The sequence below is a fragment of the Anneissia japonica genome, unplaced genomic scaffold, assembly GCF_011630105.1.
Source record: "Anneissia japonica isolate Jap-2015-1 unplaced genomic scaffold, ASM1163010v1 scaffold199_len4679917_cov187, whole genome shotgun sequence".
NCBI lineage: Eukaryota > Metazoa > Echinodermata > Crinoidea > Comatulida > Comatulidae > Anneissia > Anneissia japonica.
The window spans coordinates 2340304-2367338 of NW_022686322.1; the positions used below are offsets into that span (position 1 = coordinate 2340304).

Here is a 27035-nt window from a genome sequence, read left to right on the forward strand (position 1 = left end):
ATATATAATGTTTGTAGGTTCCACGTATGTCTTGATAATATGAAATGAGTACGAATGCACAAATTATGGCTCAAAATTGAACCAATATGGGTAAAGATTGACCCAAGTGTTTTTAGAGTGTATACTATTACAAGGAAATAGTAAACGATTTCCTGATCTAAATATAGAATTATTGAAATTGCGATATAATGGCCTATTACAAAGCTTTTTATTCATAACTACCTAGAAGGGATTCATTATTATTACTACCATGATGTCACGTGACCTCCATTACTTAGAAAAAACTATTGGTGATATAAGCCTATCTCGGATCATGTGTAGTACATTATATGCTATCGTAGCATCAGTTGACTTATGAATTTTCGGTCATTATGAGAATGTGTTTTGTTGCGTCCAACTTTATGAAATGGAAGGGCTTGTTAGCTCCCGCAACGTCACGACTAACGAAATGAGAGATAATTTAATATTTGTTTTAACTGTTTATATACCGTTGGACTTGGTGATCATTTGTGGAAACGCGTTTGTTCTTATTGTCATTCGCCGAACTCCAAGCTTGCATGAGCCTCAGTTTACTTTACTCGCTAGCTTAGCGTCAGTTGACCTACTTACGGGAATCATCGGTGTGCCAACCTTTATGTGGGCATGCATTCTACGGGGATCCCTCTATATACAGAACATCGATGACTGCGAGATACAGTACATTCCTATGAAAATCTTCATGTGTACGTCGTTTCTCCACCTTCTCCTTGTTACCACGGACCGGTATGTTTCTATCGTAAAACCTTTACGATATGGACAGGTTGTTACTCAAAACCGAGTTTATTATGCTATAACTATTTCCTGGATTACAGCCTGTGTACTTGCTAGCGTCCAATTGTTCTGGAAAAGCGAACGAATTGAGGAAACATTTTTTTGCTACCGGATGAATAGACGAGGTATTCTAGTTCAACAATACGTGGTTTTGATTACGGGTTTTACGTGTGTGATTTTAATTATAATAATGTATTTCCGAATTCATATGGAAGCAAGAAAGCAGATAAAGTTTGTATGTGCTCAGAATACCGTTGGTAAAAAACAAACTACTCAAAAGAATTTTAAAGCGGCTAAAACTAGCGCATTGATGGTCGGCTTATTCGGTGCTGCCTACTTACCCCATTCTCTAAGAGTTGTTCTCTTTGCGCTTGGTTTTCAACGTTCTGATGTATACTGGTACGAGTTGATGCAGGAGGTTCTGTTTTGTATGAGTTCGGCGTTCAATCCGTTCATCTACGTGTTCCGTCATAGAAAATTCGCATCTGCTCTACGTCGTCTATTCCGTAAACGAAATAACAGCAGTAGGGGTAACAGCAGCAACAACATCCACAAAGAGTTCTCATTAAATTCATAAACAGTCATTAGTTGAAGATCTCTTCAAAAGTATCGAAACATTTTCATCCACACAACAGCAGTCATTGTCTCTTTATTGTGGCTGAAATGTAACTTGGGTTAAGATTAGGCCCTAAATAATTTTAAATATCACTGTATATTTTATTTTTTTAAATTAAATTATCTTTTTTAGTATGTGGTTTTACAGTTTTATTGTGAACGCACCGCATGGCGTTGCCACTGATTCCAAATTGTAGTTTTCAATTATTATTACTAGCCGACGAATGGTAGGCCTATCTTTCTGTGAGCGATTGACGACTGTGGCAATCTGAGCGGAACGTCATTAAAAACTACCGGTATCGGTATCAGTTTTGCACTCGCTTCGTTGCGTTACGCAGGGGCGGATCTGGGTAAAAATGGAGGGGGAGGGGTCAAAAAGTTTTTAAAAAACCCTCCAAAAAATAACGGGGGGTCGGAAGGTCCTCCCCGGAAAAATGTTGATTTCTAGATGGAGTGAAATGAGCTTTACCGACTTCTGAGGTGTCTTTTAATGACTTTTAAGTTTTTCAAAATTCAAGGTTCCACTTTTGAAAACGGCCAGGTAAACTTTCTTTACAGTAAATAGGCCTATATGTGTGTATATATACATAAAAAATTGAGTAGTTACACACGTATTCTTTTTTTAATTAATCGATGATTACCCCAACCCCCCCAAAAAAGTGTAGGAATTTTATATTGCCCACGAGGAGGGGGAGTCATGACCCCTGACCCCTCAGATCTGCAGTTTTAACAATGTTTGTAGTAAAACGCATGTAAACCATTTTTCTGTCTGAACTTATTGGTAGATTTGATAACTTTAATTACTCAAACTAAAAAAATGTACAGTATTCAATCAATTTAGCATGAAATTCAGATGATAAATTTGGCCTGAGTGTTTGAAATTTAATTTGGGCTGGGTTTAAAAGGTTGCGGAGGAGGTTGTAAACATCTCGTTTATCGTGTGTATTGCCACATATTTCATACCGTAATGGTCATGTGTCTCAATAATGTTCACCCACTGTAATATTCGTAACAAAAATCACTACAAAGCATTATTGTACAGTATCTAACAATTAAAGTCATAGCGTCATTAATTTGATATACAAGCTTAAGATATGCTAACTAATTATGCCTACAATTCTCTCAAACAACCTGTTAAATAAAATCTGTGTGTGGTCCAACTTCAAACCGAAGCACGCTAATACTATCAGCAAATTATCATCACATATTTAAAACTTATTTGATGTCGTCAATGAAGGCACATGTCGCAAGCGACAGGAAAGATTTTTTAAAATTTATTTTTGCTGTCAGCAAGTTAAGTTATCATGTTTTAATGTCTTTTAAAGTTGTTATCTACGTTTACTATGTTGTAAGTTGAAAACAAAATTGTCTTTACATTTCCATTATGAATCAAATTAAAGATGGATCTCTATAGTATAGCTTAAGGTGTTCTGGTGCTCCTTGTTTGAGTCGTAAGTGTTTTGTCGAATTAAATTATTACATAATGATGTATCAGTTTCAGTATTATCGTGAGATCTTCTGCAACACGGAAGTGTTTTTGCAGTAGATTTGACATCAGAACAATGATTAGCTGCACGTATGTTCTAGTATATATGTAAGTCAAGTACGACGATAAATGACAGAGGTTAACATGTTACGGAACATGAAATATATATGTTTTTATTGAAAAATGAATATTTCCCCTGTCAGAATATAGTATATACAATAGTAAATACAATTGTATGGTATACAATTCACCTTCCCATTTGAAACCCCCTTCGAAAAGTGCTAACAATCGTCAGTTTCTTAACAGAGAAAGCCAACCCTGAGATCATCCTAAATTTTCAGGTCCCACAGGTGGTCATTATTGATTTATATTATTGGAAAATGCAGAGTCAAGACATTTTGAAATCATTTAGTCAATCAAACTTGAATGTATATTATATATATAACTAGATTTGTGAGATTGTGGAATAACCTTCATCCTGATATCAGAAATTATTTCATTATATCTTTTAATTTTGATTTGTTCAAATGCAAGTTAAAAAAATATTTTAATGATTTGTAATTGTTCTTTATTGTTTATCCTTACTCTTATTCCATTATTATTATTATTTTATTTATTTATTTATTTTTTATTTGTTTTTTATTTTTTATTCATTCATTTATTTTTTTTCTGGGAGAAGGACATCTCTAAGATGACAGTGGTTCCGATTTTGCTGCTCCCTGGCTCACCTGATTATTCTTTGTTTGTTTGTTTTTTCTTTTTTGTATTTGTAATGTTTTATATTGTTAATGTTTTTGCCAGAATAAAATAAAATAAAATAAAAATAATATACAAGCCAGCACGTGCAGACGAAAATTTAGTTTCATAAACATATGTCTCAAACTATGTCAAAGGTCAGGGCCGTCCACGAGAATTGAAGTCAGGTTGCGAGCGAAGCCGCGAGCACTGAGTTTGGGGGCCGCACCAAGAGTCCTTTGTTGGGGTTAAAGCCCCTGGAAAAATTTGCTATTTTTCCATTGTATACCGTACACCAATTTTAATGATGTTCTGTAGTAATAATCTAATACATACCGGTAGTTTTAAAAATATGTTTTAAACTAACATCAGGCTATGATAAAGCAAAACAATAAAAATCTTTTGAATTCAAAACAAGCAGGCTTATTAAAGAGAAAGCTTGTTACTCATAGCATTGTTGTTATTTTAGTATTTTGCCTATTGACATTGACAAAAATCTAAGATTAGACCAATGAACGAAAAATAATAGGCCTATTGCTATGGTGCACTTTAATGCAGGCGCGGATCCTGAGCTTCGCACCGTTCGCAATGGCGAAGATCAGGGTGAGAGATAAAATTATATTTTACAAAATATATAAAGAGATTGCAGTGACTGGTGGTCTGGCAAATTCCGACTCTCTCTATTAGAAATGCCACCTACCTCAACCAAAGACAGTTGTTGAAGGAATTGCATTATTCTGCTTCCTTTAAGAATAAGTTATATTATCACAAGTTGTTATAATATGAATTTTAAACTGTAATATTATTATCTAAGACCAATCAACACATAACATGAAACATGTACATATCAAAATTATGTTCAAACTTTCCAAGTCGGTGCGTGTAAAAATTGCATGTGTATAATGATAATGATAAACAATCGAAATTCTTTGTACTATATTATGCTAAACATTTACAGAATGGGCTTCATTATGTTGTGGTCATATTAGACTGTAATATTATTATTAAAGAAGTCCATTCAACAAACAACATAAAACATATACATATCAACGTTATTAGGTTAACGTTCTTGTTTCATGCGAAACTATATTTATTCATGACTATTATTGAGGGCGTGCTCCATTGCTTAGTTCATTGAAGCTTTGTAGATCCAACATGGCTAGCAGGTAGCTTGCATTGATGTTTTCTAACTGAAAGAAAATCTGTATATTCTGCTGTTTTATAGTTTTATGTTAATTCTATATACAGATATGTTTTGGGTAAGTGTTCAAGATTGAATGCTGTTATTAATTTTATAATGACACTTAGACTTTTTATGTAATTTACTTTGCTAAGACATAGAGTTTGGTAATAATAACAGCAGTTTTCTTGATACCAAGTGATAACTACTGTGGTTTATGAGACAGACATTATTACACTATTGATATTATTACGATACATAAGTAGTTTCTATACAAGCTGTTAATACAATGAGTTTTATGAATATATGTTGAAATCTGATAACGTTGTTAACTTAGAATTTGCTAGCTTGGGCCTTCTGCTAAGGCACCTTACCAAACCATTGTTTCAGAATGCTAATTAATATTCATGAGATCACTTGATGCTGTGTAGCTTGTTTAGATAAGGAACTGTTCTTGAACAGGCCCTTTGTTCCTGAGTCTTAAGTTGTTTTTAATGTATTGGTTAATGCCAGTGTAGGTACAATTTGTATCTTATTATTGTACATGTATTTAGACTTAATTATTGATATTGTAGGATCTACCATCCAACATACAGATTACGTGTATGCTATGACAACTGATGATATCATGAGGTTTACTTGTTAAATGGTGTAATCACATCCGGTCAAAGTAGTAAGTTTTTACATGCTTTGTGTATGTTTGTATGTTTAGATTAATAATAGTGTATTGGTTCCAATGATTAAGATTAACATTACTACTGTAAGAAATTATTCATGAATAATTACCGTACTGATTAATTACTGAACTATACCATGTTATACAAGCCATGCTTTTAATTAATCACACAGATTAACTGTATTTTACACAATGTTGGATTCATTGACTGTTGAGTAAATTTAATAATTTATATATTCTATTTGTATTTTATGAGAGATTCAACTGATGTGTAGTGATTTTAATATCTACTATCTATGTTTATTCAATCTTCACAGAATTGAATGGTGTTCAATAAAACGAACTCTCATACATTAAGATCGCTTGTGATTTCTGCTTTTCTGTCCGTCCACCTCGCCACAATTCAATTTACTAATTGCAAACATCTGAGGAGTGATGGAGGAGAAGAAACTGAAGAGACGAACAAGTAAGTCAAGATTCACACGACAGAAACGGACCTTGGAAATTCTAATAGACAACGATGAATCCATTGACGAAATTAGAGTGGAGTTTGAGAAGCTAGAAGTAGCCTTCAATGGATTACAAGACAGACACGATGAGTATTGCGAGACAATTGGAAATGCAGAAGACTACGACAAAGAAGAAGAATATATCCAGTCTTGTGTGGATGAGTTTTTGGCTATTAAGGCTAAATTTAAATCTGCACTTAAGAAAAACCCACCTGCAACTCCGCAACAAGAACAAGTACCAGGACCGTCTAATCAGTCACTGTCTGCATCACCTGTTAACCCGCCTTCCCCAATGTTGTCAAATCCAGTAAGTGATCCCAACGATATACAGCATGCATCAAGTCAACCACTTACTGTACCAGTAAATCATCATATAAAGTTAAAGCCTATGGTTGAAAAGCCAAAGCTTCCAGTGTTTAGCGGAGATGTTCGTGACTACCTTACGTTTCGTGACGACTTCAGGCATATGATCGATCCAATATACGAAGAACGAGATGCAGTATCTATCTTAAGAACAAGTTTATCAGGCCGACCACTCGAACTTCTAAAGGGTATTGGAACGGATTACGCTGCATGCTGGCAATATCTAAATATGTACTATGGTGAGGCCAGATTAATATCGGATGCTGTGACACAGGATATCTCTAAGTTTAGATGCCTGAAAGAAGGAGAAGATAGCCGGTTTTGTGAATTCGCTCAACTTATACGAAGATGCTTTAACATTCTAAAGCAAGTCGGGAAAGAGGCAGATATGAATAACAATCATATGCTAGCTATCATTGAGATGAAATTAACAGTAGAGGATAGAAAGGTTTACTCTAGAATTCTTCAACAGAAAGGAGAGGAAGCATCATTGGTAGGGTTGTTAAGCTTCCTGGAAGTAGAAATGAAAACTAGGATAAGAGCTACCGCATCTGTCAGAAGTAGTTCAACACAGTCACATGCAAAGGTAAACATTGGTAATCAGAGATTCAGCCCTGCAACAAATAATCAAAGATCATCATCATGGAAAAGATGTTGGGGATGTGACAGTATTGACCATTGGCCAGACCAGTGTACAGTGATACAAGGAATGAATGTGACTGCTAGAACGAAGAAAGCAAAAGATGTACATGCCTGCTTCAGTTGTTTAAAGAAAGCAGGAAAGGACCACAACATGAGAAGCTGCAACCGAAGAAGGAAATGTGGTAGGGATAATTGTCCACAGTATCATCATATTCTGCTTCATCCATCCAACAACGGTAATGTAGCTAATGTAGCATCAGAAGCTAACAATGTCACGCTTCCTATTATTAAAGTGGGTCTTGGATCAACTGACAAGAATATTGCTGGAAATGTGATGCTTGATTCTGGAGCAAATGTGACGTTGATTCGACAGGCTGTGGCCGAAGAGCTGAATCTAAAGGGCAGTATTGACATCGGAACCTTGGGAGGCGATATTCAGGCACATCAGACCAAGGTATTTAAGCTAACTATCTTAGCCAACCAACAAGAACATACTGTATCTGCTATTGGTGTTCCTGAGATTGCTAATGTGCAAAAATTGAACATGGGAGTGTTAAAGAAGCTGGAACGAGTATTGGGATGCACACTAAGCAGAGGAGATGGCCCAGTAGATGTTCTAATTGGAGTGGATTACCCGTTCATGCATAGTGGTGAAACCAGGCAAGTAGATGGTTATCTGGCCAGAAAGTCTCCATTGGGCTGGGTAACATTTGGATCATCGGCAGTTGAAAGAGGCCACCCAACTGTTCTTCATGTCAACGTTACTGAAAATACTGACTTAACAAAGTTTTGGTCAACAGAGGAGATGGGTGTCAAGTTGTCGCACTGTTCGTGTTCGAGTATGTCATCCGATGGATTAAGATTATCACCGTCAGAAAGGTCACAGTTTAACCAAATATGGGAGTCATGTGAAAAGGTGAAAGATAAATGGCAGATACCATACCCATGGAAGAAAAACCCCGTCACCCTTATCGACAACAAAATACTTGCTGAAAGGCTGCTAACTTCAACTGAAAATAGGCTGATGAAAAACCCGGAACACATGAAGGGGTATCAGCAACAAATGGAAGAGATGCTGGAACTGGGATTCTCTCGGAAGCTATCTGAGCAAGAAATTAAGGAGTACTGCGGTCCAGTATGCTACTTACCGCATCATGCGGTGATCCGACCAGAGAAAAAATCGACTCCAGTCAGAATTGTATTTAATTCATCTGCTAAGTTCCATGGCCAGTCACTTAACGAATTTTGGGAAAAAGGGCCGGACCTACTTTGTTTGGCGTCTTGCTTAGATTCAGGCAACAAGAAGTTGCCTTAGCTACAGACATCTCAAAGATGTATCATCGCATTGGCATACCTGAGTCGGACCAGCATGTCCACAGATTTCTATGGCGTAATTTTGACCAATCCAAGAAACCAGATATCTATGTGAAGACAAATGTTACTTTCGGGGACAAACCGGCGCCAGCGATGGCACAAATTGCCTTGAGGAAGACAGCTATGGTAAACGAAAAAATTCACCCAGAAGCTGCAAGGATAATAACAAAGGACAGCTATATGGATGATATTCTGACATCAGTCTCGAATCAAAGAACCGCTGAAAGACTCGCTGACGAAATCGACACTGTCCTATACACGGGAGGATTCAAGGTAAAACAATGGACTTCAAATGCTAACCTAACTAACACAGAGAATAACCAACCACTCAAACAGAAGGCTGTTTTAAGTGATGATTCGGAACAGAAAGTCTTGGGTGTAGTATGGAATCCGGTAAGCGATATGCTCTTATACAAGGTAAAAACACCAAAGTTTCCAGGGAACAGGCTAACCAAGAGAATGGTGCTTAGCGAACTAGCAAAAGTCTTCGATCCAATTGGATTTGCGACTGCATTTTTAATTAGAGGGAAAATCATGATGCAGAGACTGTGGCAGCAAGGTTATGGCTGGGACGATGACATGTCAGAAAGCGAAAAAGCGAATGGGGAAAGTTTTTTACAGAGCTTCAAAGCTTAGATGGTGTTTCATTTCACAGATGCCTGTTGCCCGCTGCTATCACAAAACCAGCTGAGTTAATAATTTTTTGTGATGCCTCTAAAGATGCATTTGGTGCAGTTGCTTACACTCGATGGGAAAGTGCTAATGGAGAAATTGGAGTGAGGTTTATCTCGGCTAAGTCTCAAGTAGCTCCTGTAAAACAACTCTCTATGCCCCGCTTAGAGTTACAAGCAGCTGTTGTTGCATCAAGATTGTATAATACCATTAAAGATGAGATGACTCTGGAATTTAGTCGATCAATATTCTTTTCTGACAGCATAATTGCTTTATCCTGGATACGGGGACAATCCAGACTCTACAAGTCATTCGTAGCAAATCGAGTTGCTGAAATACAAAGTCAAACTGATTTATCAGACTGGCGTCATATACCAGGTGAAGCTAACATTGCCGATCAAGTTTCCAGAGGGATCACGACCAAGGATCTGGAAAAATACTGGAAGAATGGACCCCAATTTTTGAAGCTACCAGAGGAACAATGGCCTCAATCAATTCCCCGAGCTGATACTCTAGAAGTCGACCGAGAGAAGAAGAAAGGAAAAACAGTTCTTATTGTGAACGGAGAGGACAAGGCCATAGAATGCAAGAGGTTTTCCAGTTGGAGAAAGTTAGTAAGAACTACAGCATATGTTTTCAGATTTATCGCTAATCTTACAGCAAAGTGCAGAGTGGAGAACGGACCGCTTTCAACGGATGAACTATTTGTTGCTGAAGAGTATTGGATATTTGATGCTCAAAAGCCTGTCCATGCAAGAATGCGAAAGGGTGAGTTTAAATCTTTAAGCCCCTTTATCAAGGAAAATCTTATCTATGTAGGTGGAAGAGCTACTAACCAATCTGTATCTTATGATCAATGCCATCCTCTGTTATTACCAAGAGATGCGCACATATCCTATCTTATAACCAGACATGCTCATGAACAAGGACATTATGGCGTCGCAACAACTGCTGCAAAAGTCAGATCCAAATACTGGATAGTTGGAGTAACGAGCCTTGCCAAGACGGTAAAATATCGTTGCGTAAAATGCAAAGCCTTTGACCATGATGTTGAAACCCAACTAATGGCTAACCTTCCAGAAGAAAGAATGGCTCCATTCACACCACCATTCTATTACACAGCTTGCGACTATTTTGGACCGTACATTGTAAAACTGGGACGAAATAGGACTACTAAACACTATGGCGTTATATTTACCTGCCTTAACACTCGAGCTGTGCATTTAGAAGTTGCTACCGATTGCTCAACCATGGAGTTCCTGTCTGTACTTAGACGTTTCTTTGCAATTAGAGGGAAACCAAAGATTATCCAGAGTGATAATGGGACACAGTTTGTTGGCGCTGAGAGACAGCTGCGAGAGATGGTGAAGGGTTGGAGCAAGGAGGAACTGACTGGCTTCTGTGCAGAACAGCAAGTAAAATGGAAATTTGTTACACCACTAGCTCCACATCAGAATGGGTGCGCAGAAGCCCTTGTAAAGAGCTGCAAGTTAGCTATGAAGAAGGCAATAGGTGATCACAAATTTTGAACTGCATACTTGCTTCCAAGAAATAGCAAATCTGGTAAATCAAAGACCAATTGGCCGAATACCAAATGATCCAGATGACGGTAGTTACATTTGCCCCAACGACATCCTACTGGGACGAGCATCAGGAAGAATACCGCAGGGACCTTTCCGTCAAAGCAAGAATCCTAGAGAAAAATTTGAATTCATACAGCGGATTGTGGATTCATTCTGGAAACGCTGGACAAGAGATGTATTCCCGATGTTAGTACCTCGTTGCAAATGGAATGTTGACCGACGAAACGCTAAAGTTGATGATGTAGTAATATTAGCAGATCCTAATGCAGTTCGTGGTAAATGGAACTTAGGACGCATTTCAGAAGTGTATCCTGGAGCAGATGGACGCGTAAGAAATGTGAGAGTAAAGACTGTAAATGGACACTTTAGCAGACCTGTAAATAAAATTGTTGTAATCTACCCTGCAGAGGGTTATGAGTAACTTTACTTGAGTATGTATTATTGTGTTTGCTATGCGATCAGTATATCGCATCGGGAGTGGAGGATGTTTCATGCGAAACTATATTTATTCATGACTATTATTGAGGGCGTGCTCCATTGCTTAGTTCATTGAAGCTTTGTAGATCCAACATGGCTAGCAGGTAGTTTGCATTGATGTTTTCTAACTGAAAGAAAATCTGTATATTCTGCTGTTTTATAGTTTTATGTTAATTCTATATACAGATATGTTTTGGGTAAGTGTTCAAGATTGAATGCTGTTATTAATTTTATAATGACACTTAGACTTTTTATGTAATTTAGTAAATATGTTATCATTTATTAATTTAATAATTTATATATTCTATTTGTATTTTATGAGAGATTCAACTGATGTGTAGTGATTTTAATATCTACTATCTATGTTTATTCAATCTTCACAGAATTGAATAGTGTTCAATAAAACGAACTCTCATACATTAAGATCGCTTGTGATTTCTGCTTTTCTGTCCGTCCACCTCGCCAGTTCTTATGTCGGAATTTGGATACCTGAGATTGACAGTCAATCAAAATTCTCTTTACTATCTATAATAATTTTACGAGTGGACTTACGGAGATATAAAAGCATACCGTACTGAGCTAAGCAAAGTTTAGAAGTTCAGCAGTTTGAAAGTTGAAAGGGGACTTCTTTATGTTGAGGTCATATTAGACTGTAATATCATTAAAGAACATTCAACCAAACAACATTAAACATATCAAAATGATTAGGTTAAACGTACTACTTCGGTGCATGAATATAACATAATGTTTGGATGAGATTTACATGACATTTGAGAATGTACTGAATATAACATTTTAAATAATTTACATTTTAATCAGTAATCTGTCAGAAATACGGGGATTGGTTATACTGTAAAGCCTTCAGAACCCCTGCAACACTAAAACTGCGATCCAACAGGCAGTGAATTTTCCATTTTTAAATTAAATCATGTAAAAAACATCTACACTAATAGTGTATATGTTTTTTACATGTTTATATTTTATTTGTATTCTTTTTATTTTGTACTTCGGTGCATGAATATAACGTAATTTTTGCGATATATAAGATTTACATGACTTTTGAGAATGTACCGTACTGAATATAAAATCTTAAATAATTTACATTTTAATCAGTAATCTATCAAAAATACGGGGATTGGTTATACTGTAAAGCCTTCGGAACCTCTGCAGCACTAAAACTGCAATCCAACAGGCAGTGAATATTCCATTTTGATTTAGTGTGCATGTTTTTAAATGTTTTTATTTTATTTGTATTCTTTTTATTTTGTATGATTCATTTTTTATTATTTTGCACAGACAGATAAATAAATGCCTGAACTGATACTTTATGGGTTTCATACTACTTTCTATACTAAAGAGATATCATAACTATTGTTAAAACTGTGTGCTTTGAACATCTGACGACGACGATAATGTCGCCAAATTCCCAACCGTAACTCAGGTTACAAGCCTCGCTTGAAACTTCACATCAAAGGGAATGTTAATTAATCTTGCACAGGAGCCTGTTATCACCTAGCTTCCTCCTCCTCCTCCTCGTCATCATCACCATCATCATCCTCATCATCAGCATCATCATCATCATCAATTGTCCATTTAACTAGGGACAAACTATGAATTCAGAGTGTAGGCCTATTCAATAATAGACGTCTCATAATGCACGACGAAAGTGCATTTCGAAGCATCTAGAAAACCAAAACTTTTCGAAGGAGGAGCCGAAGACTCCCCCACCCCATACCTAAAATTTGTCTCCCAGCGACAGAACAAGCTCGCTCTCTCTCATGACCCCTCCCACCATGGGAACCCATCTGTGCAATAGTCAGGGTAAACTCTGGATCCGCTCTTGACATGTATTTAAGAGAAGTGCTTAAAATGTATATTTACAGTATATTTATTTATAGAAAATAATGCATACTAGAACTATCAGCAATAACTATAGATAACGCCATGCCTTTTTCTTGTCAGTTGACTAGGTAGTTTAGAGAAAAAAATGAATATAAGACCTAGGCAAGTGTATAAGGGAACCTTAAAGGCTTGTTTATACTTCAACGATAACGATAACAAAGCTAAAAAACGATTGTTCATATAGAAAACAAGAGAAATCAGAGAAGTTTTTACACTAGGACGATTCGATAACGATTTATCGTGTATAAGATAACAAAATATCTTAACCCCCCCCCCCCCAAAAAAAAAAAAAAAAAAAAGAAATAAGAAAAAAAGAAAATATAAAGAAATAAGAAGTTTTTACAATAGAACGATTCGATAACGATTTATCAGTTATCGGATAACAACATATTTTGACAAATCAAATCAGATGACGTCATAATCATGGAAAAACGATAAAATCGTTGCTACTTTTACGATTTTAATGTTGTCCATGATTATGACGTCATCTTATTTGATTTATCAAAATATGTTGTTATCACAAAACTTATAAATCGTTATTGAATCGTTCTATTGTAAAAACTTCTTTTATTTCTTTATTCTTCTATATGAACAATTGCTTTTTAGCCTTTTTATTGTTATCGTTGAAGTATAAACAGGCCTTTAGTCTGATTTTCTGCAAAAGCTCACTGTGTGTAGTAATTAACCTACTTGATTTCTATAAAAGCTAAGCCCACATAGACACCGAATTTCAACTGAAGAAACAACAGCAAGAAAAACCCTGCATATATATATATCTGTCTCTTAAACACAGCTAGATGTGTATAAGAGACAGTTTTTAAATGTTTTTATTTTATTTGTATTCTTTTTATTTTGTATGATTCATTTTTATTATTTTGCGCAGACAGATAAATAAATGCCTGAACTGATACTTTATGGGTTTCATATTACTTTCTATACTAAAGAGATATCATAACTATTGTTAAAACTGTGTGCTTTGAACATCTGACGACGACGATAATGTCGCCAAATTCCCAACCGTAACTCAGGCTACAAGCCTCGCTTGAAACTTCAATCAAAAAAAGATTATAATGACCTTGAATAATTTCTTTATATGTCAATTGGCTTAAGGAAGACAGTTCAGTTTCAGTTGTTATATTGTACTTTATAATGTGGTTTATTTTAGTTTCGTTGGACTAAATGGATAGCGTTGCTAGCGCCCAAAACGTTACGACCAACGAATTCAGGAATAATCTAATATTTATTTTAACTGTTTATATACCATTGGATTTCGTAATAATTTGTGGAAATGCATTTGTCCTTTATGTCATTCGCCGAACTCCAAGCTTACAGGAGCCCCAGTTTACATTGCTTGCTAGCTTAGCATTGGTGGACCTACTCACTGGAATCATCGGCGTGCCTATGTTCATGTGGGCCTGTATCCTGCGAGGATCCCTCTACCTACAGAACATCGATGACTGCGAGTTACAATACATTCCTATGAAAATATTCATGGTTACATCGTTTCTGCACCTTCTGTTTATTACTACGGACCGGTACGTTTCTATACTGAAACCTCTAAGGTATGGCCAAATTGTTACTCGTACTCGAGTTTATTGTGCTATCGGTATCTCCTGGATTACAGGATGCTGGTATGGCAGTGTCCAATTGTTCTGGAAAAGCGAAAGAATTGACCCAATATTCTTTTGCTATCAGATGAATCGCAGAGGAATTACTGTTCAACGTTATACAGATTTAGTAATGGTTCCAACGGCGGTTATTTTATTGATTATTATGTACTTCCGCATTTTCAGGGAGGCAAGGAAGTTTAGAAAATGCATAAAAACTCAAAACACTGCAGTCGCCCCACGAAAAAACTTTAAGAAATTTAAAGGAGCTAAAACGAGCGCCATGATTGTCTGCTTATTTGGTGTTGCCTATTTACCTCATTCTCTACGAATCGTTATCTTTTCACTTGGGATTCAACGTTCTGATATATACTGGTACGATCTAATGGCTGAAATGGTTTTATCTATGAGTTCGGCGATTAATCCTTTCATCTACGTATTCCGTCATAGGCAATTCGTTTCTGTTCTAAACCGTCTGTTCCGGCGAAACAACAATAGGCCTATTAAACAAGAACAGAAATGTAATAATTGATTTTCAGTAATTTCCATTTGATTGTTTTTTATAATTAGCCTGAACATTATAGTTTTCAAAATATATCAAATGGTTTGATAAACGTTCAAAACGATCCAAGTAGGCTAGTAGTTATATATTTTAATGAACTTCCCGTTTTGAAATATATATATATATATATATATATATATATATATATATATTTAAATTAGGTATAGGTCTAATGATCTCTTTATTAATTCAACTATTAGTCTTTCTGTAGTGCAGTTATTGCTTAGTGGTTAAAAATCTTGCCGCCCAATCCCGGTGTCGGTAACATTCAGTATATATTTCGCTCGACTTCAAATAACTTCAAATGTATAAGCCCGATAATAGGCCTATGAAAATTTAATTGCATTAAAAAAAATAAAATGTTTGCTTAACTCTGGTTTCCATAAAAGAGCCACTGTCGCTATAGTGTTTTCGCTGCATTTGCACTACGTACCTGTTCCCGACGACGCAATCGGGAAGGCTACCGATTCGGCCGACAATCCGTGTCACCAAAAGCTGTCGGCGATAGAGTGTAGCGATTTATGGAAAACAACAGACACAATAATATAGTTATTGAAAGAACAGAAAAATTATTACCGGTATTTATTTTTATGGGACTTACTTCATAAATTTGTTTTATAAGGCCAATAGAATGTTCCAATGACTTTAACTGCTGTTCATATTGTATACGAATACAAGGAATAATGCAAAGAACTTGTCTGAACACCAATCCTATGCATTACAATGACCTGCCGCTGAAATTGGATGGAGCGATGTACCTACTACGTCATCACAAATTTGTTTGAGAGCGCGTCGTCACAAACGCACACGAGATTCGTAAAATAATTGGATAATTATGTACATGATTATGCTAAATCAGTTTATTTAAAATTGGCAAAATTCTTTAATTTATTGTAGTTAACGATTTTTTTAAATATTGTAAACAAACAGTAGTTTAATTTGATGTAGTTAAGTTAATATTCATGTTTCTTTCCATTGTTTTGACTTTTTGTACCGCTGTAACAAATGTGATTCTTAATAAAAAAAAAAAACTAAAATACAGACGAACTAGGACCTGAGTGTTGTTGTACATGAGACCGGTACTAGAGTAGTGTCTCCCGGTGTACTGCCCAATCACCACCAGACTGACCCTACTCGAATTAAGTCATCATACTTCATTGGTTATTCTTGGTTTTCACACAGAACTATATCCATTCCAATCCATTTCATAATATGATCGATAACACTTTGTAAAACCTGAGACAACTGTACATAGTTGTCTCAGGTAAAACGTAGACGGGTGAGGCTCAAACATTATTGATAACGTGACCGCGACGTAACGTCATTGTAATGTTTCTCAACCTCATTATAATCAATGGGCGGTTACTTAAGAAACAGAGTGTGATGTTCGTATATTTTTTATGTCTATGTCAATAAATATTATCAAGTAAGAAGTAAAATTTATCATATTCCATATATAATTATTTTATTGTAAATATATGTTATTTATCACTGTATGGTTATCGTGAAATAATGATTATATGCATTCATTGATTGGGCTATTTATATTATAATCATCGCAATCACCATTATCCTCCTCATTATCATCTCATCATTATTATTATTATTATTTAATATTATTATCATCTGATCATCATTAAAATCGTCATCATTATTAATATTATTTCTAAATTATTATTTATAATGATCATAAATAATTAATTAATTACCAATAAATATACAAATATAACTATTTTAATAAAATCTGATTCTTCAGCACTTCAAACTTAAACGCGACGTAGCATTATATGATGAATAGAAATCGAAAATCAATCACTAAAATTAAATTACCGTAGTGTATCGATAATTATATTAATTGTATATTTCCAATGTCACTAAGAAAATGGCTAGGCAGTCACAATGGCTGATATGGAAGTAGAAATATACTGAATATTATACTAGTTGAATGGTAGTATATAGATATAGAACAAAAGTCAGAGGCAATGAGTATATATTAATAGATATGCCTAATAATAAACAATTAAAGAATATAACGACTTTGAAGTGGACGCGAATATGGGGAACATTAATTGGACTATGATGGGTGTCGATGTAGCCCCACCGAGAAAGGAAGACTTCTACAAGAGAAAAAAAAATATCCAGGGACTAATTAGTCGGAGAAACTAAGATTACAGGAAAAATGGGAGCGTCTGAGGTCATGGTCTGAATGCGGTTAGAACCATTGTTAATACGATGATGTTACAGAGAGACAACACAGCAATCTATTAGATAGTATAATCATACTCCAAGTATAAATGCACGCCATCGTGTCGGAATTCAATATTTCGACATTAATTATGTCATCATCAGGAACAACAATCTATACAATATTAATTAAGGTGTGGGCCTAATTTCTACTACCAGCACCTTGACAATTAAGGTTTATGACCATGAAAGAGGTTTATGACCATGACCGCGAGAAAAATACGAAACGCTGTAAAAAGAAAAACAACGTAATCCAAAAATACATTGGGTTAAATACCAAAATTGCATACATTATATATTCATAAACGGTTTAATCGTTAATACAAAACGTAAAATATTGACTACACTTTAAAAAAAAAAAATAAGAACCAGTAAAATTTTGCCCAGGCTCACTGTTCTTATTTTTTGGCCGATTTCAGGCTCAAAATGTTCTTATTTTGTTCTTACCTTACATACTTTTCAAACATAAAAAATTATTTTTGTACAGCAGTATACTGTACTGGAGTGTAGATAAAAATGGCCCCATAAAAGGCCCCGGAAAAAAAAAAGGCACCAGAAAGAAGGCCCGGTAAAAATGGCCTCAAATGACAGGTACACTGTATTGTATTATAGAGGGTAATACATAATCAAACCTATTGCACATAAGGTAGGACTAGAGAAATTTTTTGGTTTCCTATTTTTTTAAAAATAAATAAAAACCTCATTTGACATTTTACTCAGCCTCAATTTGTTCTTATTTTGTTCTTAATTTTTAAGAAAAAGTGTAAGTATCAAAACAGTAACTTACTGTAAAACTTGATTGAACAACAGTAGGTATAATGTAACGTTTATAAATTGCTAAATAAGTCAACTGACACACATGACACACATAACTCACATTTAAACACACACAATATAGGCCAGAACTAGCATGCCTAAGAGTTAGGTCGGCCTTCGAAATAGTAAACTGTGATGTGATGCATAATGTAAAGAATATTTGCATCATCAACTCTTAAACTAATATTTATGGTAAGGATGAAGGACTAGTACTTATATAGCTTCCTAAAAAATTTGATGATTCCAAAAGGCCGTGCCTATTTTTGGAGGTCTATGTTGTGTGTGTTAGGCCCAACCATTATTATTATTACTATGTATTCCTTGCAAGGTACTTCCTTGCCGAACTATATTGTTTAGCTTACTTAAATTCAATTCAAGAGCTTTACTTTGTTGATTCGTTTTAATTGTATAGTTCTACTTAATCCATATACACAATTTCTATGTATATACTCTTATTATATATTGTTGTTGTACCTACTTTTATTGTGCAATATTCACTTGTTCTTGCTTCATTAATTCTTTTGATTCAAGGCCTATCAATCAGACACATCTGTGCATTTTTAACATCCACGGGTCCTGGCAATGGGTGTGTTTCTCGCTATACTCTCTACGTAATATGTATTTCTCTTCCAGTTGGCTCTGGAATATATGAATTTCATTTATTTTATTTTTTATTTTATTTTTTAGGGAAAAGGCCAAGAATATGCCAGTAGCGAACTTAACAAATTACCAATCCATTTCACAAAACAAAAGGGTCCATGCGCGGCCGTTTGCGGCCTGTGGTTTGAATGAGTGCATGTAGTTCTGTTAAAAAACTGATATGCCTAGATTGAATATCCCCGGAACCTGGTTTTAGCTAGTGGGTGCTCATTGCCGTTACACCAATGCTACAATGTATTATACAGTCAATTAAATGTTGCTAATATACAGTATTTAACTTATTTTCATTTATTCAAATGTTATTGAGCCAAAATTGGGACAGTAACATATGTTTGTTTTTTGATTCATGTAAAAATATGTTAAAACGGTAACTAAACGTATGGTAAAGGTAGATCAACATAAACTATTGATTAATTTGTCATGTAAAATTATAAATTATATTTATGACTCAGTTCAGTATGTATTAACAACTGGAGCTCAGTGTGTTTAGCAGCACACTTACATTGTTTTTAAATACAAAAATAGGTTTCGATGCAAAAGCCCTCCATTTTCCAACATGCTTAAATTGTGTAGGCCTAGAGTCATGTAACCAAATTCCACAAACGGAACACGACGTACGCCTATCTATTAGAATTTCTTATGACGACGAATACCAGCCCTACATCAAACAGACACATGGCAAGTTGCAAAAAAGGTTATAAGCTTGCTAGTGTACTTGTGTATGTAACTGTTTACACCTTAGATTCATTATATGCTAATGAAATATCAGAAATAGTATCGCTTTCACTTCGTTTAACATTAATCACAGCAGATTCGTTATCAAATTGACTATTTGAATAAAAATATTCATCTAGAGTCGGCGGTAAAGACTGCGCAAATTCTCCGGGAATCGATGACATCGGAACTACTTTTTCGATCACTGTAGGAATGTGCTCTTCTTCAGTGTCACATCGGAAACTAGCCTTCATGGCACCGGGTGGTTGATCTTTAACTTGTTCGAATTCATCCTGCAGACTCCTCAGTCGTATGGCCTTTCTGCGTTGCCGTAGTTCAGATATGCTGGTTGTCCACTTCTTTTTCCCACTGGTATCGGCATAGCTAAGTGGCCTAAAACAATAACAATTAAAATCAATAAAGCAATAAACGACAAAATAAACACGACGTGGCTTATGTTTTTTGGCGGCTTCGGTGCAGCTTATAATATACGGTATTCTAAAGATCTTCGACAGCGGCGTTTATTCTTGCACATACAACACTTACGATACAATCATCATATACTATCATATACTAATTTAAGCAAGGACAAAATGTTTGTGCGTGCCATTTTACTGTCCAGACGCGTGGACAGCTCTGAAAGGAATATCGTAGAGCCATTCTTTTAAATGTCTTACCATTACTGTATTGGCATAGTTTAAGTACTTTTATGTCCATTAAAATATCGTAAAAAACAATTTTACGGGTCTACAAAATATTGGACGAGGACTTGTCACGCTACAAAAGCAACATATATGAGAATTCATTATTTAAATTACGTTAATACACTAGCGTGAAAGGAGCAGCAGAGTATTCAGTAAGTATAGAGTATATGTTTCACTGAATATAATGCATGGAATAAGACAGTATAAAGTGACCATGTTAGTCACTAAAATAAGTCAATACGTGACGAATAAGAAATGTCTACATACATTACAACATTTTAGCATGTATTGGATCATGTTCATCTTTATTTAAAAGGTAATTCGACTTTTATTTGCAAAGGTCCATCTAAAATTACAGTTAAAGACGTTAGCAGTATTCAATATTATGCTTTAGAATATTCTGTTACTGTATTCAATATTTGCAGTATTCTGTTATTCAATACTTGCAGTATTTGGCAGACTGGCTTCACAAAATGATTATTCAAATTAAACTCCGGGGCGGATCCATAGGGGGTGAAAGTTTTTCAACGTCCGCATCCCCACCCACCCACATGTTAAAGTGCTTTTTAGCTAGCAAAAAAGTGTACAGATGTGTGGGTAAATAGTCAGCAGCTTTTTTTCTTCTTTTGGAGTTGGTTTGCTTTGCGGGTGGGGGGCGGGGGTGGTTATTTATGAGAATACTTTTTAGGCTGATATTACTGTTGGCTTTTAAGTCTCTCAAAAGAGGGTGACAAGAATGAAGACGGTTCCCCAAGTCATTTAAACTTGTCATTTATACAGGAGTTCCCTTCTTTCTTCATCCCCTCTTGCAAATATCTGCACCCAGGTCCCTCACGACCTTTTCGCGAGTCTCTCTAATAAGCGTGGGAGTTTGAGTCTTCAGTATGGTGGAGTTGGAGGCTTTAATAGCGTTTGAGGATTAAGATAAAATTTCCGGACTTAACTGTACATTGAAAGCAGGTGAGAGTAGGAGATTTTAAAGAAGAAAGTTAAGTTCGACTCTAGTACGGGTGACCAGTTTGAGGATTAAATATTGGGTACCTTATCAAACATTTTGGGCATAGTCTTCGTGTATCGTATAATTGGGACACACTTTATTATCGCTGGTTGGCGCAATTTTTTAAAATAAGACACCTCTGATGCCCCGAAAGGCGGGCTGTAAAATTTTGTTTTAAGCATGTTTTCTGACGAAATGATTGGCCACGACAGGGCTCAAGACTGGGGCCTGTTTCTCCTGGACCCCCGCTGGTACCGCTATAGTTATTATTCAGTTAAACTTTGCAGTGTTTTGCTAAAGGCATTATTTTGATCATCACTGGACAGCACATACATGACTACCGTTTAACATCCTTTTGCCTTTCCAAGGATGTTTAAACAATTACAAAGCACAATTAATAACAAACGTGCACAGTTGATTTCATTATTCGATAAAGTTTCTTAATGACCTGATCGATTAGATTATGCCAATATTTGATTACATTTATAATATGACTAATGATAATAGAATTTAATATCCCTACGAAAGTCTAGTATTCCCATCGTTCTTTCTGTTAATACCTGCAGAATAACAATCTAATAACACGCGGGCATATAAAACTCAGCCACCTCCGGGACTAGAACACGGGACCTTTTGCATACATAGCGAATGTCATAACCACTGACGTCACGATACTGCCACAGATCTATAAGATATGCCCTCTTCTGTGCATTATATTCGGCTTGCTGGATCTCGAATGAGACTATAGGCCTATATAAAGTTATTTATTTCATCGATAAAACATCTAAAATACAATTACAAACAGGACTACGAAATAAAAAAAAAAGAAAGATATAATAAGCCATCCCAATTTTAATTGGGATGGCTTAAAAAATTTTATTAAATAAATAATTTATTAAAATAAATTAAAATCAAATTCACTGTCCAGGAGCTGTTTCAGCAATCTTTGAAATAATATTTAATTTTACTATTTCTTAAAATGACATATTAACACATTTCAGGTCTGACATTGCATAGTCTATCGTATCACAGGGATGGCGCCAGCTTCTCCCTGAAAAGTGGTCCATCGTTCCCCAATAGATGGGGCAGACTCCACATCCACTTCAGCTCCACCATGTTTGGGGTGGATTTTACCGTGGTTTTCCAACGGCTGGGCCAAGCTGCGGTCTACCCGCTGGCGTCACTCTCGCCGTGTCATAACGTTTTGCCACCTTATACAGGTGGTCAGCAAAAACGAAAAACTAGGCCTAGGCCTAGTGGGTGACTTACTCATTCGCCTCTTTGCAGCACCGGATTATTAAATCGATGCAAACAGCACCACCAGCCGAGAAAAGAGCAATTACGAAAACTTGAACTGAGAAATGAAACAAAAGGAATATGATTTATTAAAAATTCAGTAAGTTATCATTTACTTAATAACGCCTCGTTACACATGTCCTGTAGTCAAATATTGTGTATCATTATTAATGTTAAGTCTGTGGTAATATTAATAATTAATGGAAGAGTGAGTGAGAAAGAGAAAGCAAACTGTAATTTAGAAAGTAAATATGATAGCTATCAATCGACGTGGCGTATACTAGCAAGTTGGATTGTATACCGAAAGTTTGAATGCATAAGTGTGCCGTAGGCCTACTTTAAATACATATACACGATGTTTGTATTGATGGTGAATAAACACGTTCACGTGATACATCATATATTGAACAAGACAACATAATTATTATGTTTAACAATATGTTGTCTCTTCCAATATGTGATGTAGGCTTATGTTAATATGCTACCTTTCTGTTCAAATATATTGAATACCTGCGTATGCGCATCATGGAACCTAATCATTGTTCATTATAGTAATATTATTAATAATATAATATGCTTAATAATAAGAGCAATAATAATAATAATTAATTATGATTAATCAATATCACTATAAAAACCAATATCATTATCAGTGTCGATATCAAATAGTAAAGATTTTAGAAGATCGATATCAATATCAAGTAAGAATGATTGATATCGATATCAATATCAAAACCAAAATTAATATCAATATAAAGTGGTAAAGGTTTTAGAAGCTCGATATCTAGTAAATATAGTAGATATATAGTAAATGTTTTGGAAGATCAATATCGATTTCAATATCAAAACCAAAATAAATATCAATATATCAATATCAAAACCAAAATTAATATCAATATAAAGCAGTAAAGGTTTTAGAAGATCGATATCAATATCAATTTCAAAACTAGTATCAATATCGATATCAATATCAAGTAGTAAAGCTTTTAAAAGATCGATATCGATATCAATGTCAAACCAATATCGATATCGTTCTTCAATATCATATCAATACTTTACAACAATATCAATAAGCCTATACATTGATATTTGATGATGATGATGATGATGATAATGATTAGGATGATGGTGATGGCAGTGATAGTGATGGTGACGACGATAGTGCTGGTGTTGGTCATAGTGATTGGTAATGATGACTATGATGATGATAATGTTGATGATGATAATGTTGATGATGATAATGATGATGATGGTAATGGTGATGATGTTATTAATAATTATGAATATTGTGATCATGCTAATAAATTCTAATATGGCATGTTTATAGGCATATAATTCTTGTTTAAATTTATAATTTAAACTTAACGGGGGAAAGATGATTAGAAAAAGATTAACTTACGGCTGGTATATCCTTTATAGCATTCCTCATCTTCTTTTTCTTCTTCAAGATTAATTTCGTACTGGCATTGCACGGGGATGACCTCTTGGTCGCAAGAGTGTTCGTAAATCCTTCCATCTGGTAATGGAGTTTTGCAATTCATTGGTTTCTGACCTAGTGCAATAGGAAACGCGTATGAAGACAACACTGTAAAAGTATGAAGAACTGACAGAAATCCGGAACCTTTCACAAAATGTAATCCAGAGTTCTGAATAATTAAGTGTGCAAAACAATACTCAGAGTTTACAGTCCTGGTTACGTCTCCTTTGATGAAGACGTTAAGTGGTAAATTATCAACCGTTGTTTCGTTCATTACATCACAACGACTGGTAATGGTGAGGAAATTTGAAGCATCATATTCATCGATTTGATCATACGTTGTGAACGTTGCTTCGTTCACGTATTGCACGATTGGCGGAACGTTACTAATAGACATATCGGTGCCTCGACTTCCTCTCTTTTTGGTTTGTGCATAGTGAAAAATTGAAACTGGGTAGTCAGACACGACATACGCAGTGTCGTCTGCGCTAAGCGTAATTTCGTAGTAATCGCCAACCTGGAGTGTAACATTCGTTAAACTCTTAAGTGTATAGATACTCAAACGCGTTCGGTTCCGGACTACAGCACGAAATGCGTTCCAAGAGTATTCATCTTGTGGGTACGGCACAAGGATGAATTTTTTATTCCATGTTTTAAATGGTAATAACTGCTCAACCGTATGGTCTATCACATATCTACTCCAGGGGCGTGTTACAGCTCGATTTCCTGAGAACGCTGCTATATTTTTATTGGAGTAGAGAACAGTTCCTGTAAGATCTTCTAGACCATCAATCATCAACGCTTCGAACTTATTTAAATACAACGCAATGATCATTCCTTCTTTTACAAGACTTTGTGTAAGAGACATTGGTTTAGCAACGCGTACTAGAACGCGTGTCCTGTCTTCCAACGCAGCAATCACGATTTGAGACCCAAGCCAAGGAGAATACGTGCCAGCCACGTAATCAGTTCCTAACGAATGGACTGGTAATGCCAAGAAACCACCGACGCCATTCGCATGCGCATCGTTTATACCAACAACGGTAATGTTTATGTCTGATGTGATGTAGACAGCAGGGAACGAGACTCTTTCCTCAGTAACAATCACTTCTTTAGAGAGATTTACACGCTGAAATGATTTTGGTTCTACAGTAATGTGTATTGAATCCATGCCTTTTATGTTGATGACGACACTGGAATTAAGGTTTGGTGACTCGTTTGTGATGACGACGGAGGGTCCATGCTTATTTATGTAATTATTTGCGAATGAAAGCAAGAATTCTTGTCCCCTGTTATCAATCTGTGTGTCTGCAACAAAACCAGGGAAAGTAGTAAATGAGAATCCAATCCAAATTTGTAGAGCTCGAACTACGCCTGATTCATAATCCAGTTGTGTTCTGGACGAGTATTATTGCCTTTTGGTGGTGTTTACCTTAAGTAATATTAGTTAAACCTCACGTATGGATGCCTCTTTTCAAATACATTTGATGTGTCGTAATTTGAAAGAATAGATAAGTTTGGATGATGAATTTCACGTTATGAGTCGAAAAAGAGCCAATAATTTGTAATCCATCTAAACCTAGGTTTGTTAAAACGGGCCTCGGCTTACATTTATCTATTGAGTATGATTTTCCTCAAAGATACTTGAATCACAGAGCAAAGCATTCGATCTTCGACACCGTCCTGCGGTACATGAACATTTGCGAAGGACATTCTACCAAATCTTATTGATAGGCCTATGCCAGCCTATGAATTCTATAAAAAAACAAAAACTAAGTGGCAATTTTAAACTAAATGTACTGCAACAACTCCCTAATACCCATATCCTAAGATGAAAAATTCAGGCCATTGTTTTTACGTTTTGTTACACCCTTTAACCATGGAGTAGTATGTTTGCTTTAATCATGGAGGAATATTTCTTGAAGTGTTGATCCTTTATGAAAACATTCATACATTTGTGCAGATGTTTGTCCGAAAATTAATAAGCAGTTTTAATGCCCACAAGATGCATACATCAATATTTTGAAGTAACATAAAGCTGAGGAATACTTTACTCTGTACGTTTATTAAGTATGACACACATTTTGATCAACCAGCACATCATAAAAATGCAATTTTATCATAGCTGGAAATATTCTCAAAAATATAAATTTAAGTGTGTGTGTGCGAGTGTGTGTGTGTGTTTTGTATAGATAATATTCATTTGCAACATTGATGTATGCATTTTAAAAATAAACATCATTATAATTTATGAAACAGATGTCATCCATTCAATAGTTACAAATTAATACTGATGCATTATTGCCTGAACATCTGAATCGATTGTGAATCGTCGACTAATATGAATTATAACAGGCCTACATGGATATTTTTGTTGTTATCCATGACAAGAATAATAGGCCCAGAGGCGAAAAAATGGTTTTCATGAAGTAAAGAGGCGTTTATTTTAACATTTCATACATTTTAACAGAATTAAACTAACAACGCGATCGCGAAATGGCAAATTAATAAACGAATATTTGAAACTATACTGCTAAAGTATACTTCATTTTTTGTAGTAATATCACAGATACATCGTAAATTATACAACAGCAATAGTATAATGTTTATTTTTACGTTTAAAATTCAACCTTTAAGGCAAACACTGTATGTACGCTATGGCGTATACCTACCCAACGTGTGCACAAACAGAAAGAAACAACCCTCCAAAACATAAAGTCTACAATCCATGTCAACGCAGGAATAAACCTCAAAACAGCAATAATTGCTGCGAAGCAGCCAATTCATATTCTTGACAGCAATTTGACCTCTGAAAGGTCATTGTCAAAAACCAAGGGCCTAAGATGACTGAAAAGCGGTGTTTCCTTCTTTCGTTCCGCCGGGTAAAATCAATTACTTTAGGCGACGTTTGTAGACTAACCTACTCGTACCAAC

At 35.5% G+C, this 27035-nt stretch overlaps 5 protein-coding genes across 7 annotated transcripts in view; 4 read left to right on the top strand and 1 right to left on the bottom strand.

Annotated features, from left to right (window-relative positions):
• The first annotated feature begins 263 nt into the window (after positions 1–263).
• On the top strand, positions 264–3486 carry LOC117115629 (adenosine receptor A2a-like). Its single transcript, XM_033259501.1, has one exon. The coding sequence runs from the start codon at positions 407–409 to the stop codon at positions 1385–1387; it is 981 nt and encodes a 326-aa protein (XP_033115392.1). The 5' UTR covers positions 264–406; the 3' UTR covers positions 1388–3486.
• Positions 3487–4675: 1189 nt separating this feature from the next.
• Positions 4676–8351, top strand: LOC117115613. 2 transcript variants are annotated; one of them, XM_033259482.1, is made up of 3 exons: positions 4685–4905; positions 5402–5499; positions 5820–8351. In XM_033259482.1, the coding sequence occupies exon 3, from the start codon at positions 5938–5940 to the stop codon at positions 8329–8331; it is 2394 nt and encodes a 797-aa protein (XP_033115373.1). In that variant the 5' UTR covers positions 4685–4905; positions 5402–5499; positions 5820–5937; the 3' UTR covers positions 8332–8351. The 2 variants fall into 2 exon arrangements, with proteins under 2 accessions (XP_033115380.1, XP_033115373.1); XM_033259489.1 differs by lacking the exon at positions 5402–5499 and having other exon boundaries at positions 4676–4905.
• On the top strand, positions 8322–9141 carry LOC117115637. The gene has a single exon (XM_033259513.1). The coding sequence runs from the start codon at positions 8349–8351 to the stop codon at positions 9024–9026; it is 678 nt and encodes a 225-aa protein (XP_033115404.1). The 5' UTR covers positions 8322–8348; the 3' UTR covers positions 9027–9141.
• A 4964-nt stretch (positions 9142–14105) lies between these two features.
• Positions 14106–17892, top strand: LOC117115643 (adenosine receptor A3-like). Its single transcript, XM_033259527.1, has one exon. It carries the CDS (start codon positions 14204–14206, stop codon positions 15161–15163), a length of 960 nt encoding a protein of 319 aa, XP_033115418.1. The 5' UTR covers positions 14106–14203; the 3' UTR covers positions 15164–17892.
• A 1286-nt stretch (positions 17893–19178) lies between these two features.
• Positions 19179–27035, bottom strand: part of LOC117115647 — a 9052-nt gene continuing 1195 nt past the window's right edge. The window contains exons 1-4 of one of the 2 annotated variants that reach the window (XM_033259541.1): positions 26774–26961; positions 24024–25409; positions 22598–22682; positions 19179–20020 (exon numbers count right to left, since the gene is read on the bottom strand). In XM_033259541.1, coding sequence (XP_033115432.1) covers positions 19645–20020; positions 22598–22682; positions 24024–25409; positions 26774–26888 — 1962 coding nt within the window. In that variant the 5' untranslated portion in view covers positions 26889–26961 and the 3' untranslated portion in view covers positions 19179–19644. Of the gene's footprint in view, positions 20021–22597; positions 22683–24023; positions 25410–26773; positions 26962–27035 lie in introns of those variants that run through there. The other variant, XM_033259547.1, reaches the window with a different exon arrangement.

Coding starts and splice junctions, on each gene's coding strand:
- LOC117115629 (XM_033259501.1), top strand. CDS start 407: ATGGAAGGGCTTGTTAGCTCCCGCAACGTCACGACTAACGAAATGAGA.
- LOC117115613 (XM_033259489.1), top strand. CDS start 5,938: ATGGAGGAGAAGAAACTGAAGAGACGAACAAGTAAGTCAAGATTCACA.
- LOC117115637 (XM_033259513.1), top strand. CDS start 8,349: ATGTATCATCGCATTGGCATACCTGAGTCGGACCAGCATGTCCACAGA.
- LOC117115643 (XM_033259527.1), top strand. CDS start 14,204: ATGGATAGCGTTGCTAGCGCCCAAAACGTTACGACCAACGAATTCAGG.